The 16,503-nt window shown below is 42.7% G+C and overlaps 4 protein-coding genes across 5 annotated transcripts in view; 2 read left to right on the top strand and 2 right to left on the bottom strand.

Annotated features, from left to right (window-relative positions):
- hypk (huntingtin interacting protein K) overlaps window positions 1-1,478 on the top strand; it is a 1,664-nt gene extending 186 nt beyond the window's left edge. The window contains exons 1-4 of the mRNA XM_062395580.1: window positions 1-13; window positions 824-879; window positions 975-1,026; window positions 1,281-1,478. The exon at window positions 1-13 is cut by the window's left edge and continues 186 nt beyond it. Of these exons, the coding sequence (XP_062251564.1) occupies window positions 1-13; window positions 824-879; window positions 975-1,026; window positions 1,281-1,376 (217 nt within the window). The 3' untranslated portion in view covers window positions 1,377-1,478. The remainder of the gene's footprint in view (window positions 14-823; window positions 880-974; window positions 1,027-1,280) is intronic.
- Window positions 1,479-1,536: 58 nt separating this feature from the next.
- mfap1 (microfibril associated protein 1) lies at window positions 1,537-5,316 on the bottom strand. The gene is made up of 9 exons (XM_062393732.1): window positions 5,126-5,316; window positions 4,931-5,018; window positions 4,342-4,558; window positions 4,114-4,261; window positions 3,831-4,018; window positions 3,286-3,555; window positions 3,039-3,198; window positions 2,645-2,734; window positions 1,537-2,042 (listed from the first exon to the last, which is right to left on the bottom strand). The coding sequence occupies exons 2-9, from the start codon at window positions 5,010-5,012 to the stop codon at window positions 1,863-1,865; spliced, it is 1,335 nt and encodes a 444-aa protein (XP_062249716.1). The 5' UTR covers window positions 5,013-5,018; window positions 5,126-5,316; the 3' UTR covers window positions 1,537-1,862.
- Window positions 5,317-6,895: 1,579 nt separating this feature from the next.
- Window positions 6,896-8,548, bottom strand: hddc3 (HD domain containing 3). The gene is made up of 4 exons (XM_062394623.1): window positions 8,377-8,548; window positions 7,825-7,880; window positions 7,265-7,505; window positions 6,896-7,110 (listed from the first exon to the last, which is right to left on the bottom strand). The coding sequence occupies exons 1-4, from the start codon at window positions 8,546-8,548 to the stop codon at window positions 6,977-6,979; spliced, it is 603 nt and encodes a 200-aa protein (XP_062250607.1). The 3' UTR covers window positions 6,896-6,976.
- A 307-nt stretch (window positions 8,549-8,855) lies between these two features.
- vps33b (VPS33B late endosome and lysosome associated) lies at window positions 8,856-16,193 on the top strand. Of its 2 annotated transcripts, none has more exons than XM_062392396.1 (23): window positions 8,856-8,991; window positions 9,330-9,410; window positions 9,497-9,558; window positions 9,645-9,694; window positions 10,220-10,287; window positions 10,540-10,585; window positions 10,685-10,779; window positions 11,674-11,778; window positions 11,867-11,957; window positions 12,040-12,117; window positions 12,318-12,391; window positions 12,471-12,557; window positions 12,635-12,725; window positions 13,045-13,119; window positions 13,221-13,285; window positions 13,374-13,428; window positions 13,518-13,564; window positions 14,265-14,397; window positions 14,514-14,587; window positions 14,714-14,815; window positions 15,051-15,126; window positions 15,461-15,580; window positions 15,949-16,193. In XM_062392396.1, exons 1-23 carry the CDS (start codon window positions 8,896-8,898, stop codon window positions 16,026-16,028), a joined length of 1,851 nt encoding a protein of 616 aa, XP_062248380.1. In that variant the 5' UTR covers window positions 8,856-8,895; the 3' UTR covers window positions 16,029-16,193. The 2 variants fall into 2 exon arrangements, with proteins under 2 accessions (XP_062248380.1, XP_062248981.1); XM_062392997.1 differs by having other exon boundaries at window positions 8,957-9,092.
- The last annotated feature ends 310 nt before the right edge of the window (window positions 16,194-16,503 follow it).

Below are 16,503 nucleotides of genomic sequence, written 5' to 3'. Positions count from 1 at the left end.
CGACCTGGAAACGGTGAGAGCTAGCGTTAGCATAGCAGCATGCGGCCACCGGCATCTGAGCCCACTAACGCTTCACTGTCCTAACATGCTAACGCTTCACTGTCCCAACATGCTAACGCTTCACTGTCCCAACATGCTAACGCTTCACTGTCCCAACATGCTAACGCTTCACTGTCCCAACATGCTAACGCTTCACTGTCCCAACATGCTAACGCTTCACTGTCTCAACATGCTAACGCTTCACTGTCCCAACATGCTAACGCTTCACTGTCCCAACATGCTAACGCTTCACTGTCCCAACATGCTAACGCTTCACTGTCCCAACATGCTAACGCTTCACTGTCCCAACATGCTAACGCTTCACTGTCCCAACATGCTAACGCTTCACTGTCCCAACATGCTAACGCTTCACTGTCCCAACATGCTAACGCTTCACTGTCCCAACATGCTAACGCTTCACTGTCCCAGCATGCTAACGCTTCACTGTCCCAACATGCTAACGCTTCACTGTCCCAACACGCTAACGCTTCACTGTCCCAACACGCTAACGCTTCACTGTCCCAACACGCTAACGCTTCACTGTCCCAACATATTAACGCTTCACTGTCCCAACACGCTAACGCTTCACTGTCCCAACATATTAACGCTTCACTGTCCCAACATATTAACGCTTCACTGTGCCAACACGCTAACGCTTCACTGTGCCAACACGCTAACGCTTCACTGTGCCAACACGCTAACGCTTCACTGTGCCAACACGCTAACGCTTCACTGTGCTAACGCTTCACTGTGCCAACACGCTAACGCTTATGTTTTCTTCCAGGCGATGTCAGTGATTGGAGACAGACGGTCACGAGAGCAGAAAGCCAAACAGGAGAGGTAAGGTCATCCTTAGAAGTGCTGACATTTGTAATCTGCATTTTTCTTTTGCCATCTTCCTGAAATAACATGTCTGGTCTTTTTTGTACTTTCAGAGAAAAGGAGTTGGCCAAAGTCACCATCAAGAAAGAGGACGTAGAACTAATCGTAAGTCTTTAACTCTGGGACCAAAGCTCATGGCCATGCATCTGTTTCATGTAGAACCTTCAGGGCTCCACACTGAGGGCCACTTGCAAATATGCCTGTGTTTTGTTTTATATCAGTCATGTGAAATACCAGCAGGGAGAGAGTCTGTGTGCTCCCAGTCCGAGGAGTCACACGCCTCCAAAATGAAACTAATCAGTTGTCAGTTTGTCGTCATGCACTGTTTGACCTCGTCTCTCGCTCTGTGGATGTTGCAGATGTCTGAGATGGAGATTTCGAGGGCGGTGGCCGAGCGCAGTCTGAGGGAACACATGGGGAACGTGGTGGAGGCCCTGGTCGCTCTCACTAACTGAACATTCACCCAATGGACTTTCAGGGAACCTGAACTGATCCCAGTGGTTCAACTGCAAATCCCTTTCTCCCTTTTCTTTTTTAAATAAAAGTTTGACATTTGGCTTTCCTCTTTACCTTAGATTGAATGTCGCAGAATTTTTATACTATTAACACGAAAAGTTTTTAAAATGATCAAACTTCAGATTTTATTTGCAAATAAATCAAGGGACAAGACCTGTACTAACAAAATAGAAGAGAAAAGTGTGAAGGAAATCTGCAACATGTTATAAACTGTTATTTACACATTTTCTTTCTTTAAAACTGGAGATTTCTGTGATGTAGCTTAGAATTTGTTCTGCACATGCACAACAAAACTATCTGCATCTCTTAGGTCGGGTTGAAAAACCAATGCAGAACTTGTGTTCCTTTAAATGGTGCAGCAGAACCAGTCTGTCTGGTTTCCATCCACAACAAAGTCCCGACAGAATCTGTCTATGACGTCACATCTAAGTCTTCCTCTTGTTCACCGTGGGCCGGTCGAACACGTCCCTCACACCTGCCGCCTTCTGCTTAAAGAACTTGCTGTTCTGAGCACTCTCCTGGGCCCAGGCCGAGTCGAACGACGTGGTGTCCTGGTCCACCAGGTGGGTGTATTTGGTACGTCCAGACCGGCCAAAGTTTTTGACCTTGAGGAGAAAACAAATCAGAAATGGGTCAAATCTAGGACGTGAAAGAGATTCCAAACATCCGGCTGGTCAAGTTACCGTCAACATTGAAAAGATTGGTGATCTACAGGAAAAGGTTTTGGTTCAAGACTGAAGAACATCTCCAAACAGGCCTTTTTGAATTTCATTTCTATTTAGGTGATGCCACTGATTATGGTGGATTCAATTCTATATATTAACGTATATGTGGAATGCTACATGTACATAGACTTTTTACAGTTTTAGGAAAAGATTCAATAATAATGGAAAGTTATTAATTATACGGCATGATTTAGCAAATTGAGTTTAAGCGGCCAACATGCTTTTGCTGTTATAAGTATAATATTTGAAATAGGGTTAGGGGTTTAAAACAAAGATTGTTCTCCATCTCACTGTTATCAGACATTTAATTTCTATCCACAAAAACTGTAAAATGTTCAGCAGCAAACTGACTCGTCCGCCATGTTTCCTTTCTCATTTTTAAATTAAACCTACTTTGCAACTACTGTATCATAGTTCAACCCTCCAGGCCTGTTACACAAGCAGCAGAGCGAAAGATGAATTGTGGGTAAAGAGCAGCGTACCTGCATGACTTTGGGTAAGATGGTTTTGTTGAAATGATCCTCCAGAGTAGGAGCGCTGAAATCTCTCTTGTACACGCCCTCCTCCTCGTCCTGCAACACACACCACATGTTAACAGGAAATACTGATTTACTGTCAGTAGAACCACAACATACACTTCTGTGTTAATACAAGTGTTCTAGGTGGACAACGTTCATACAGATGAATGATGCAACTTCCCACCGACCAGTGTTTGTTGCACTTTGGATAAACAAAACATTGTTTGGTTAATTTTTGTGCATCAGCGGCAGCACCACCAGTTTTCTTATGCTGAACTTATAAAGTTTGTACAATTAAAACTAATGAATGAATCAAAATAAATAAAAGATCTTCAGATCCTAGAGGATCCTGACTCACCATGAAGAAGGCTCCTCTGTGATAATACTTTTGGAGGAACTTGTATTTTCCTTTAGACGCTTTGTTAGTGACGAGTTTGCCGCTGTTGCGCAGCTCGGCTCTGCGCTCCTCCTCTGTCAAGTTGTGGAATCTCTCGATTTCAGCCTTCTCCTTCTCCATGCTGAAGACAAACACACACATCAACACACGGTGACAATGACAACACAGCTCATTTACATGTTCCTGTAAAACATCAGTGTTTACTCACGTCTCTCGGGCCTCTCTGTCCCTCTTGATGCGTTTCAGCTCTCTGACTTTCCAGGCTTCGTATTCTTCCTCCTCATTCTCTCCGTCAGTGTCCAGAGCGTCCAGAGCAGCCAGCGTGCGACGGTTCTCCTCAAACTCCTTCTTGGCCTCCTCCTCCACAATCTTGAGCGTGTAGCGCCGTCGGTCTTCCACCTGCTTCTTGGCCTCGACCTCCAGCTCTTTTTGCCGCAGCTCCTCTGCTTCCCGCTCTGCCACTGTGATTCGGTCCTTTCTGTGGCACAACCCGACAGAGTTGTTACCTCATGGTTTTAAATCTAGCAGCTAACTTACTGGATGTAAGTTGATCCGTTTGCTCAAATGTTTTTGCCTCTCCAGTTAAAAGATCAATTCTCCAATCAACTCATTTAAAAGTGGGAGAACTCCAGACTGACGCTGGGTTTGGTGATCTGGAAAAATGCTCTCTAAACAGCTGACAGCCATTTCTCCACATGATGCAGACAAACTTCGTTTGCAGAACATTTGTAGTTTTGCCGTTTGTGTTCATACTTGCGGATGAAGACGGGTTTGAGTCGCGGCTCTGCCTCATCCTCGCTGTCTGTGTACTCCTCATATTCGGACTCAGATTCAGCCTCCTCCCCCGACTTCCCTTCCTCCTCCACCTCCATCACCTCCATCTCCTCATTCTTTCGTTCCACTGCACGCTGCCGCATCATTGATCGTCTCCTCTCAATTTCCTAGACAGAATGACAAACTCTAAGTTAAAAACTCCTATTAATATAATGACCTATAAATTTGTAAACAAATGAATTGAACAGCAGAGCTAAATAACCTCGTCATCCACTTCCTCCTCCTCCTCCTCCTCCTCCTCTTCCTCCTCACTGCTCTCCTCGTGCTCTGGGTGCCACGTGCCTTCATCAGAGTCCTCGCTGCTCTCAGCAACAACCTCCGGCTCTGCGATCTGTCTGTGTCTTGCAAGTCTGACGAGAAAGAAACAATTTTTAGCAACACAAACTTCGTGCTCATATTAGTGACTCAGACCAAAGATAAAGAGCAATACCTCTCCTCCACGTCTTCAGACACACGGTTGAGCAGACGTTTGAGACGTGGGTCAGAGACGTCCTCCTCTTCCTGCTCCATCTCTGGCTCCACTTCTTTTCCTTTCTTCACAAACTGGAAGTCCTCCTCTTCTTCATCAGACGACTCCATCGGTGCATAGTCAGGACGTTTACCTGACACGTACCTCTTGACCTTCACCTTCTCCATGGAGAGCTCACCTGGGATATATAGAGACACCTTGATGAGTTTGGGCCTGAGGTTTCGTTAGGATGTTTCTTTGAATCTGTTTGACCTGAAAAAATATTCATCTGCTTTGTTTCACTTTTTGAAGCTGATGATAACCATTAAACGAATCGACCCAAAACAAAAATCATACTTCATGGTTTTATAATCAATAATTTGTAGTAGTGGTATTATTATATGCCAAGAAATCTACCAGGGTAAATGTAATTATTTGTATGTTTACTCCACTGAAACCACTTTACATATTGAAACGTGGTGTAACAGCTGATCTGATGATGGAGAATCGGAAGTCAGAACACAGCTAGCCTAGCCGCTAGCTGCAGCTAGCCTAGCCGCTAACGTCTCACCCTTCTCGTTCCGGACCGGGACGGCTCCGGCCGTGGACTGGATCGGCGGCAGCTTCATGTTGAGCGGATCGTGACTGGACATGTTCGCCTGGAGAAAGAAAATGAAATATAACCAAGAAACACGAAGATGAAACCTTTCAAACCTGCGGAGCTGCTCAGAGACAACGAACTACAAACTGCTGAAAGAAGACGAACCTCCGGAAGTGGCCGAGACGACAGCTAACGAACTAAAGACCTAACGAACTACAAAGGTTCTGGTTAGGGTCCGGGTCAGGGTCCGGGTCCGGGTCAGAGTCAGGGTCAGGGTTTTCACTTCGAGACAAACAAGAAGACCGAAGTCGCCTCTGAACAGCGGAAGTGTTTCCTCGTCAACGGACCGGTAGTGGATGTGTTCCTACAGCATTTTGTCGATGGTTCCACCCTATATATAGTCTATGGGTCTACCACCATCTCAATACACCACAGACTAAACACAATACAACACAATACAACACAATACCACACAATCAAACACACCAGCCACTGGTGGGGGTGTGGGTCAGTCCTATATTGTCTATTGAGTTTAAAAACTTCTGATTCTTTTAGTTTTTGGAAGATAATCATATCGTTTTCTATAAAACTTATAGATATCTCTAAAGTCTAAATTTACTTGAATCTAAAGTTTTACAATAAGCTGCCTTCTTTCTTCCTCATATTTCAGACAGTGTAATATAACGTGATGAACTGTTTCCCACAACAGTCCTTGTGTCTGCCTCCTTTCCTTCCGTTTAAAGATTGACTGTTTCTTTGCTATATGTTTGAAAGAAATGTATTTTATCATTTAATATTTAAGTATCCATTAAATATCTTGTTTTTGATTAACACAAATCCTTATTATCCTTCTTCCTTTATAAACAAATGTAAATTGTGTATTTCTACATCACTTTTACACCGTGGTTCAATACGAGTAGTACACTTGTACAAAACAAGTACAAAACTATCTAACTGTTAGCTACCTTCTTTTCTGGCTAGCACACCAAAGCTAGATCAACAAAATAAAACCTGAAATATAAGAGTACATTCCCAATAGACGGATTGATATGATTTTAAAATTTGATTTCCTTTATCCAGAATGCTAGTCTGGCTGGCTGCAGTCTTTTCAGACTCACGGTTTAATGGTCACAAAGATGCTGGATGAAGAACAGGATGAGGAAGAAGAGGAGGCAATTCTTTGTCTGGATTCTGAGTCTGAAATCTGTGATGCTGAGGAACTTCACTTTGTTTCACAGGATCAAGGTGAAGTTGTGGGTGAGTTTTTGAATCCAGCTCGACTCACTGAAGAAGGAAGAATAAGCTGTAAAAGAATATATGAGAGAAACACCCAGCCATGATGGAACGACACAGGAAATGTGTACGAGTCCTTTATTGACCCATGGTGGGTATTAGGAGGGGTTTGAATAGTAGAGTTAATCCATTTATATTGTTATTATTTTTCACAGCCCTCTTTAGAGGTTTATCTGTCATTTTATTTCCCTCAACACAAACACCAGTATCCATAAATGATTACTGTCAGGCCCATCACTGACTTCTGTATAAGGTTTGCTCCTCAGGCTAATTTAATATAAAATTCTGAATTATAATTGCTACTCCCGCCTCATTGAATAAGTTCTGTTGATGCATCTGTATAAACCTGGATATAACTGCAGTAACTGTCAATTCGTACCTGTATTGTATTGAAAATAGCTCAATCCTCATTTTTCTTTTTTAATAGTGTAACATTTTAGATTGAATTTATTTATTCTAGAAATAAGTTGTCTGCGGTAAAACAGTGACTGCGACAGAAAAGTTTCCTTCAACTATCGAATCCTGATTCATTCATGACGTCACCACAGCAAAGTTTAAACATGAGCTCCTGTATTTAGTGCTGAGATGAGTTTTACACCAAGATATACAAAATAAAATGTCCCAGCAAAATCATACAACTAGTAAATTAGAAATAGGATTTATTTGAATTTTTTTAATGAATGAGGTTTTAATGTATCTGGGAGGGAGCTCTTTGGTTTTCATTCAGGTGGTTGAGACGCGTCTGTGTGTGAACAGCTCGTCCAGCTTCTCCTCCAGAACCGAGCTGGTCCCTCTCAGGCCGTTAACCACTTCTGATGACCAATCAAAATACTCCTGCACCCGCTCTGCTGTCCAACCTACACACACACACACACACACAGGGATAGGGTAACTAAGTACACTGTGAAGGACTGGTGCAGACGTTACACTGAATCATTATTTTTGTCATCATGAATTGTCGTGAAGCTCTTTGAAAACAACAGAGCAGCCTGCTAGCAGTGACGTGCTGACCGACGGGTGTGCAGCGGTTCAGGTCCCTCAGGTTGTACAGTTTATCAGCCAGTTTGACCAGTTTGGCCTGACGACTGCAATGAGCCGCGTGTTCCACCTGCAGACGCTTCCTCTCCTGTTTGGGTAGATTCTTGTCGTCAGTCACCTCCTGCACGATATGAGCCACGGCCGATCCAAACTTAGTCTCGAGTTCGGCGTGCGTGGTGTCAGTGTCCTCCACGGTGTCGTGAAGCAGAGCAGCCTACGGGCGGGACATGTACAGTGACTATGGCCCTTTACACACCTGCTCTTAACATCTGTATCTAAACATCTGTCCTGAGAGATCTGATCGTGGTCAGCGTGTTCACTTCCTGCTCTTTATGCAAATAATCCCGACTATCGTTTGTGTTCCTAAGGACCAAATAATGTTTTCACAAAGTTTAGTTCACAGACGTGTCTAATGACAATGTATGTGTGTATGTGTATGTGTGTGTGTGTGTGTTTTTGTGTCAGGAGTGGGCGAGAGGAGTGAATGAAGAAGAAAGACTTCACCAATTCAATCATTATGTGTAACAACATACCTGCAAAACCTCAATGTCTGTGACACCTCCCTCATGGCTCAGGATTCTTGCTACTCCTTAAAGAACACACACACAGGCACAGAAACACACACACACACACACACACACACACACACACACACACACACACACACACACACACACACACACACACACACACACACACACACACACACACACACACAGTCTGAATCAAACTCATATAAAGGTTGATGACACGTTTCATTAGTGATGAAGAGGTAAGTTTCTCTTTGATGAAGAACATTGAGTCTCGTCCACTTGTCTCTGTTGAAATTTCAAAGTTTAAATCTGATTTTAAAACGATCAGATTTTAAATTTAAGATTTTAAATTTAAGATTTAAAATCTATACAATCACGATTCAATCATTAGATGAAACTTTATGGTCAGAACAGTTAACTTAAAGGTGAATTATCATGAGGTATATAACTCTATGAAGTCGCGGGTCCAACATGGCACCGTGCGGATGTAGTACCCGCGGGGACCCGGAAGGATGAGCGAGCAGCACCGGATCGCGCCGGTAGAGAACGCACCGATGGGATGGTTGATGTACGGAGTCTGATCCGCGTCCTTCCGGCGCTGGTCGCGATGTTTCTCCGCAGAGAAGTGAACCGTCTCCAGCAGCAGGAGCGCGTCTGGATTCATGGTGACAGTCAATAACAGGAAATCACCACCGCGTCCACCAGCGGAAGTAGAGGAGTGCATTGGTTTGAAGAGTCCGGGGGGAAACAGCTGGGTGTTCCAGAACCTGCTTGGTGATCAGCTGATGTGTCAGAGATCCTCTGGGTTAGATTGGGTTAGACTGGGTTAGACTGGGCTAGGATCAGGGAGCGAGGTCAGGCTCGAGTCCTGTTTTACTGGATGTTATCAGTTCATGTCGGTGTCAGCACGTGGACCCTCCTAACCCTAGAACCGCTGTGTTTTTAGCCGAGCAGCTAACCGAGCTCTCCAGGTCGGTGGTTCCTTGTCTTCCTCCCATGTGACCGTCTTCACTCAGTACTCCAGGAGTGGGTGAGTGCCCCCCCACCCCCGTGTCCCTGCTGTGGCCCGGGATGGCGCACTGTGGCCGGAAGGACTCTCCGGAGCTGCCGGACTTCTCTCTGCTGAAGAGGCTGGCCCGAGATCAGCTGATCTACCTGCTGGAACAGGTGCCACTCACACGCCTGCTGCACGAACGTCCACACACAACGTCCTCTTTACATCATGTGTTCACACCTCTTTCTATATCAGAGACTCAATCGCTCTGAAGGTGAGGTTACCAAGCAGCTCTTCTATTCTGTGTGAAGAACCAATCAGCCACAGCTGTTTGTAATGTTCCCTTATGATATTCTATTATGTTATATTTAATTATATTATATAGTACACATGTCTGTTTGTAATGTTCTGTTCTCATTTCATTTTATATCATATAAATATAACATAAACATTAAAGCAGACAGAGAATCTGTCCAGTAGATTTCGTCCTCACTGTCTCTCTGTCTCTCAGCTGCCGGGGAAGAAGGACCTGTTCATCGAGGCCGACCTGATGAGTCCACTGGATCGAATCGCTAACGTCTCAACACTGAAGGTGAAGTCGTCTTCGTCATGTTGACACGAGGAAGAGCTGCGCTGCCTCAGAGGCTCTGTCTAACACGTGCTCTCCTTTTATTTCAGCAACATGAGGTTGACAAACTCTACAAAGTGGAATATAAACCTATTGTCAGCATCTCAGATCAGTGAGCACACACACACACACACACACACACACACACACACATGCAGGATGATGTGACTTCTTGACAATGTGATGTTCCTCTCTCAGACTCTGTTTTCTGATCCGGCCAAGAATACGAACTGTAAAGTGGATCTGTGGTAAGTAGAGTCAGGGGTTTTCTTTTCTAAATGTTTTAGACTTTTTTTAATGTCTGAAAAACATTTATTTTATTGAGATGAAATTGAATGAAATTAAAGCAGTAGGTGTATGTGTGGCCAACACAGAAAACTATCAAAGGCTAAAATGTAAAATTCTAACTTGTCATCTGTACATGTAGTTTATTACATCAGCATTGTTTCTCATGAATCGTTAGTTTCTTTGTTCATGTTCATCCATGAGGAGGCAAGTGAACATAACCCAGTGTTGAGTTCCTCAGCAAACAGTGTGAAGGTCAGTTTATCAGGTCTCAGTGAATTTCAGTAACCTGTTGAGTTAATGAACTGTCCCGTTGCCACTGACTCTGTCTCACTACTCTATTCTATTCTGATAGGGTTAGGGTTAACCCTGTGATCTCACACTTCCTGTCTAAAGAGTTTTATTTAGGAAGCTCTGACATGAACCCACTGCTGCTTCTGCTCCAATCCTGAGGATGTGTTTATCATTAGGAGTCTTCTTTGTTCCAGATGTGGCCAATGCAGACAAAGCTGCAGGAAGATTCAGAAGATACAAGATCATCTTCACCCCTCAGAAGGTATTTCCTGCTCTGCTGCTGGGATTGCTTTTGAATTAGGTTCTTGATATTTATATATGGAGCGACCGTGGCTTAGGTGGTAGAGCGAATCATCCACTAACCAGAGGTCAGCCGTTCGATAGCCTAACCCTAACCCTTGCCTCTGGTTGCTGTGGCGGCGTACGATCGATGTATGATCGAGGGAGAGCTGCACATACATGCTCTGATAGAAGATTCACCATATTGACCTGCCGACCATCTTGTGTCCTCCAGTTCTTTGCGTGTGAGGCGGTGCTGGAGGAGCAGGGGGTTTTTGGTGGTGAGAACCTTTGTGTCTTCACATTTAGTTTGTGTAGCAATGATCAGTCTTAATGAAAAGTTCAGTAAAGTTGTTAAACTAGTTCTTTTCGTTTTTCAGATGTGACCATTGACGAATGGGCGTTCTACCTTCTTCCACTTGACGATGACATCATCAGTCTGGAGCTGCCAGAATTCTTTCGAGACAACTTCCTGGTAGAGACAGAATCTGAAAAAGAACTGACTTGATTTGTTGATTCTCCTGAAGCTGAAGCCGGAGGAGTTGTGTTTTCAGTTTGTCCGCTCGTCCATCTATCCCTCCCACTCTTGAGAGTGTGTCAGGAACGAAGTGAGGCAATTACTTCTAATTTGTGTAAAGGTCACTTTGACTCGAGGATGAACTGATGACATCTTAATGATCAGAGGTCAAAGGTCACGGTGACCTCATAAAACGTTACACCTTTTGGTCTCGCGAACATAATTATCTCAGGAGCACTTTGAGTTCATCCCCTAAAGCTCTGAAGAACTGTCACTGAGACCAGACGAGCTGATTTAGAAGGTCGAGGGTTTGATGCCTACTTTGACTCAGAACTGATTCATGTGGTCAAACTTCACTTTGAACTCACAGCTCATGTTTTATACCATAACTCAAAAATGAATTTGCGGATCTCGTCAACATCTTCACTAGAATAATTTTGAGTCTGGACAGACATGGATGTGAACTGCAACTTGACTGGTTGGTGGAGGATATGATTATAATTTTGATCATAAATGAATCTTTTAAAGTAGCAATAATTCACTTTTAAATATTAATTATATATCAAATGACAATATAAACGGGGTGTTTGGAAGTGAGGAACCGACAGAGAATAAACGCACTGTGTGGCTCCGTTTCTTTACAGAGCTTTAAAGTCGTTTGTAATAAGATGTTCTGGATCAACGTATAAGTATAATAAGTATAAAGTAGTAGTTTCAACCAAGTACCAGTTAATATGAATGAACAGGTATTCAACTGTTTTTAAACTGCCTACTGATATTTTTACCTCTAAAAGTAATTGTGCACTGGTGTTTTTGTATCTTGTAGTTTGTAAATGATCAGACTTTCCACAGGCAGGGGACCAGCGCTGGGTGAGGACCGCCGCCAGCGCCCTGCACCTCCTGCACTCGGTCTACGGCCCCTTCTCAAAGATCTACGGGATTGGAAGATGTTCCAAGGTGCGCTATGATCACAGACTAACAGGGTTCTCTAAAGATAACGTTCTGATGGAGGATGAATCCTCATTCATTGTGTCTCTGGTGTCAGATGACGTACGAGTTGTGGAGGGAGCAGGTAGAAGAGGGAGAAGCAAAAACCTGTCAGGCTGAAATAGGAAAAGTGTTTCTTATCGACAGAGGTAAGAAGCTGCGTATCCTTTTCCCAGTGCACATCGGAGCGTGTAGTTCTTTATTGTCTAAGGTCATCGTTGTGTTTTGCAGATGTGGACCTCGTCACTCCTCTGTGCTCTCAAGTTGTCTACGAAGGACTCGTGGATGATATATTTAGAATCAAATGTGGTGGGACTCAAATAAACATTTGAATAATTTTACACCTTTAACTTATTTTCAAGTACAGATTTATTATTTGTATGTCTTTAACCTTTTTTTTGTTGTCTACGCTATTTGATTTTATACCGTTTAATTTAGTCCCTGTTGTTTTCAACATCTCTTTACAGTGTGTGAGATGTGCTTTATAAATACAGCTGCTTGCTTTGCAGGATGTGTGGACTTTGGAGCTGATGTTACTTCCTCTGACAAAAGTTTGAAGGTCATGCTGAACTCTCAGGATAAGGTACGAGGGTCAATGGATCACATCTCTGATCGTGTTGATCATGATGACTGAAAGTTAAAAGTTCTCTGAACTCATCTAGGTCTTCAACGAAATCCGAAACGAGCATTTCTCCAACGTCTTTGGTTTTCTAAGTCAGAAGGCCAGAAATCTCCAGACTGCATATGATGTGAGTTAATGTTCCTTTAGCTCCCCAGACTTTAACTCAATCCAGGTAACTGACTCGTGTTCTTCATCCTTCTACAGAAGCGTCGGGGGATGGACATAAAGCAGATGAAAACGTTTGTGTCAGAAGAGTTGAAAGGTTTGAAACAGGAGCATCGCCTGCTAAGTCTGCGTGAGTATGACTTTGACTGTACATGTGTACTTCTACTGTGTTACATCGTTTGACTGTACATGTGTACTTCTACTGTGTTACATCATTTGACTGTACATGTGTACTTCTACTGTGTTACATCATTTTACTGTACATGTGTAATTCTACTGTGTTACATCATTTGACTGTACATGTGTACTTCTACTGTGTTACATCATTTTACTGTACATGTGTAATTCTACTGTGTTACATCGTTTGACTGTACATGTGTACTTTTACTGTGTTACATCATTTTGTTGTACATGTGTACTTCTACTGAAGTGCACCTTCTCTCTTCCAGACATCGGTGCGAGTGAATCAATCATGAAGAAAAAGACCAAGCAGGATTTCCAGGAGCTGTTGAAAACCGAACACTGTAAGTTAACTCTCAGTTTAGTTAAATGTGTTCATCATCATTATTCCCACAATATTATCTGTTTGGTTTTATTTTTGTTTATTCCGTGTTTTCTGTTCCAGCTTTACTCGAAGGATTTGAAATCCGTGAATGTATTTCTTTCATAGAGGAGCATATCAACAGACAGGTGCTTCTACTTAAACACAGAATCGTAAACAGGTCCAAAAATCATTTAAACTGTATTTTAGTAAACCTTATTAATTTCATTTTTGAAGGTCTCCATGATAGAAAGTCTCAGGCTGCTTTGCCTTCTGTCTATCACAGAAAATGGTGAGTTTTCTTTTGATAAACAAAAAAAATGTATAAATGTAATTATTTCCATGTTGGTTTGATAACTGTGATTTGTTATTTTCTCTCAGGACTCCTTCCAAAAGATTACCGCTCGTTAAAATCCCAGTATCTACAGGTGAGCCTCAATAAGAGAAGCTGCTGCCAAATGTTTGAAAGTCACCAAGAATTAGACATAGTTTAAGGAAACATCTACGTTTTATATTTCAATTGTGGTATTTTTACTGCTAGATGTTATTTTCAATTGTATTTTCTGTTTTGGAATATCGTCCTTTTCGGGGCGGGGTCATTATGTCTTTGATTTAATAAAAGTCTTTAGGGTACAGAATCTATTGAGCGAGCAGATTTAAATAATTAGACTTTCTGATGGCTGCCCTAAATGACATTAGCTGCTGTTATTTTTTAGCCTATTTAGTAATGCATATATTATAACCCTCATTAGTGTGTTAGGCTGCTCCTGAGCACGTTCAGTAAATAACGAAAACAGTTTAGAACAAGAAAAGTGAATAAACCCTCAGTTAAAAATATCTCCCAGCAAATGATCTATTTCTTTAACATTTGATAAAAGCGACAGTGCTCAGCTGTTTTTTCAAACACTTGTGTGTTCAGTCGATGGAATGAGTTTTCTGTGGAGAGCCACAGACAGGATAGAGTCAGACGTCAGAGAGAGGCAGATGAACTCATCTGTTTTGGTCTTTTTATTTATTGACAAAGAGAAAGTGTTAGAATATGGCCGCTTTAAACCTGCCCTCATGTTAACGTGGCCCCCATCTCAGGAGCCTCCTTTGTGTAACGCTGTGTGTGCTTGACACCATCAGAGCTATGGAGTGGAACACCTGCTCACATTTGCCAACCTGCGGCAGTCTGGGCTGCTGGTGGAGCAGCAGCCGGGGGAAACACTGACTGTTATGGAGAGCAAAGTGGGTAAACTGGTCAACGACAAAGCTGCAGGTGAAACGGCCTCTTCCTCATCCCAGTCACTGCATCTCTGGCTACTGGATATGACTGAATGATTTTGTGTAACTCTCTTGATCCTCATCATCCTTCTTTTAAATGATTTTCCCCAGGAAAGCTGACCGACGCCTTCTCCTCTCTGGCAAAGAAGAGTAATTTCAGAGCCTTGAGCAAAAAGCTGAACCTGGTAAAGTATTATCCACTTTACTAGTTTGACTCTCAAGAATCTTAATTCATACCATGTTTGTGTTTAGTGTTGAACATACTGTTAATACACAAGATTAGAAACTGGATTCTCATATGTTGTGTGAAGGTGCCCAAGTCAGATGAGGAATATGACCTGCGTGTTCCACGAGACATGGCTTACATCTTCAGTGGAGCCTACGTCCCTATGAGCTGCAAAGTCATTGAGCAGGTGAGTGACTCAGCAGAATGAGCTGAGGCTCCGGAGGTTGAGCGGGAAGTCCACTTACCAGAAGGTCATCGGTTTGAACTCCGGCTCCTCCTGTCTGCTTCACAGTTGTTGTGCTTACAGTGTATATGAATGATGTGTGATGTACTAACTGAGAAAATAACAAAAGGAAAGAGTGTGTAATGTGTTGTCATATGCATGTCATTGTAATGCTCTCCTCGTGTGTGTTGTTGTGTAGGTGCTTGAGCGAGATGGATGGACGGGGCTTGAAGAAGTCACCAAGCTGCTGAATGGACACGACTTTTCTGTTACAGGTTCAATCAATAGGAGAAATGAGTCAAGTTGATGGAGATATTAAAATTGAATCATTTTTTAATCTGTTGAAGTTGCAACACAAACCCAAACCGGGTTAAGTCAAATTAACGCATTTGGGCTGTAAAGGAAAAATGAATCCTGAAGACATAATCATAGCTGGCGTCACTCGTAGTTAAACACATAGAAGGATTAAGTCACCAGGTCAGTGCAGAAGAATTTAATATATTAACCCTATATGACCTGACTTCTCTGGGAAACCTGGATGTAAACAAACAGCAGGACTGAAGCCAAGTGTTTGAGTGAATGAGTGATGGAGGTTTTCTGTCTCATCAGGGAGCAACGGAGCGGATTTAAGATCAAAGAACGATGCTCAGCGCATCGTGCTGGTCATGTTCCTCGGAGGCTGCACCTTCTCTGAGATTTCAGCCTTACGCTTCCTCGGCAGAGAGAGAGGTAAACACGACCCTCTGTCCTTCAAGTGTCAACCGGACCTCTAGATTCCTCTCAGAGCGCGACTAATGTATTACTTTATCAACCTGCCACACACATATAGGTATCGATGTATATGATGACCAATATGCACCGTATGAAAACTTTTTAACTGAACACAAAGGAGAGAGAAGCATTTAAAGGTTATTTAGTGAAAATACAGCATCATATGAACATAAACCATTAAACTCTCCACTACAAATGGACCAACAACCTACAGTGTGTATGATAATAACAATATAAAAATACACACTGATGGATCCTCAGACCTGTGCTGCTCTTGTTGCTTTGGGTGACTCCTTTTAAGTAAAAACATTGTTTTCTGGTTTCAGGTTATAAATTCATTGTGGTAACAACTGCGATCACAAACAGTTCGAGGCTTATTGAAGCTCTGCTCAACAACCATGAGTGAGACGTGTCCTCCATCAGGCCTCCATCAGGCCGGACAGGAAGCACTCACACGTCTGAGTGACCTCATCGTGCTCCTCCCTCCAGCTCCGACAGACAGAAAGTTTCCTCACAGTCTGGTTCAACTGTAAAGATGTGTCATGTAAATACAGTCGATGTTTTTAACAAATCTGGAAGATTGTCCTTTTTGTCTCAATTCCTAAATATAGAAAACAGATTGGCTTGTTGTTGTGTCATATGATTAGAATAAAAACACAATGTCAACTCCAACAGGTGTATAAAGAAACATCTCATTTCTGTTTTCTGAGTTTGTGACAGAGTGAGCTACTTGTCACAAACAGAGGTCCCTTCACTAAGTGTTGTTACATCACACACATGAATTAATACATCACACAGGATTTATGAAATGACATACATGACAAAAATAAACAAACATTAACAAAGTGACGCTTTCAGTTTAAAATGTCACCAGGAAACTG

The sequence above is a fragment of the Platichthys flesus genome, chromosome 1, assembly GCF_949316205.1.
Source record: "Platichthys flesus chromosome 1, fPlaFle2.1, whole genome shotgun sequence".
NCBI classification, from domain to species: Eukaryota; Metazoa; Chordata; class Actinopteri; order Pleuronectiformes; family Pleuronectidae; genus Platichthys; species Platichthys flesus.
This window is presented reverse-complemented; position numbering and strand designations above follow the sequence as displayed.

What these genes read in the sequence shown, in the direction of transcription:
- mfap1 (XM_062393732.1), bottom strand. Translation starts at nt 5,012, where the DNA reads ATGTCCAGTCACGATCCGCTCAACATGAAGCTGCCGCCGATCCAGTCC. An exon ending in AGGAGGAAGTGGATGACGAG is followed by an intron (nt 4,019 to 4,113) that starts GTTATTTAGCTC and finishes CATTCTGTCTAG; the next exon opens with GAAATTGAGAGGAGACGATC. An exon ending in GACAGAGAGGCCCGAGAGAC is followed by an intron (nt 3,199 to 3,285) that starts GTGAGTAAACAC and finishes GTTTGTCTTCAG; the next exon opens with CATGGAGAAGGAGAAGGCTG.
- hddc3 (XM_062394623.1), bottom strand. Translation starts at nt 8,548, where the DNA reads ATGCACTCCTCTACTTCCGCTGGTGGACGCGGTGGTGATTTCCTGTTA. An exon ending in GTACATCAACCATCCCATCG is followed by an intron (nt 7,881 to 8,376) that starts GTGCGTTCTCTA and finishes GTGTTCTTTAAG; the next exon opens with GAGTAGCAAGAATCCTGAGC. An exon ending in GAACCGCTGCACACCCGTCG is followed by an intron (nt 7,111 to 7,264) that starts GTCAGCACGTCA and finishes GTGTGTGTGTAG; the next exon opens with GTTGGACAGCAGAGCGGGTG.
- vps33b (XM_062392396.1), top strand. Translation starts at nt 8,896, where the DNA reads ATGGCGCACTGTGGCCGGAAGGACTCTCCGGAGCTGCCGGACTTCTCT. An exon ending in TCATCTTCACCCCTCAGAAG is followed by an intron (nt 10,288 to 10,539) that starts GTATTTCCTGCT and finishes TGTGTCCTCCAG; the next exon opens with TTCTTTGCGTGTGAGGCGGT. An exon ending in AGTGTTTCTTATCGACAGAG is followed by an intron (nt 11,958 to 12,039) that starts GTAAGAAGCTGC and finishes TGTGTTTTGCAG; the next exon opens with ATGTGGACCTCGTCACTCCT.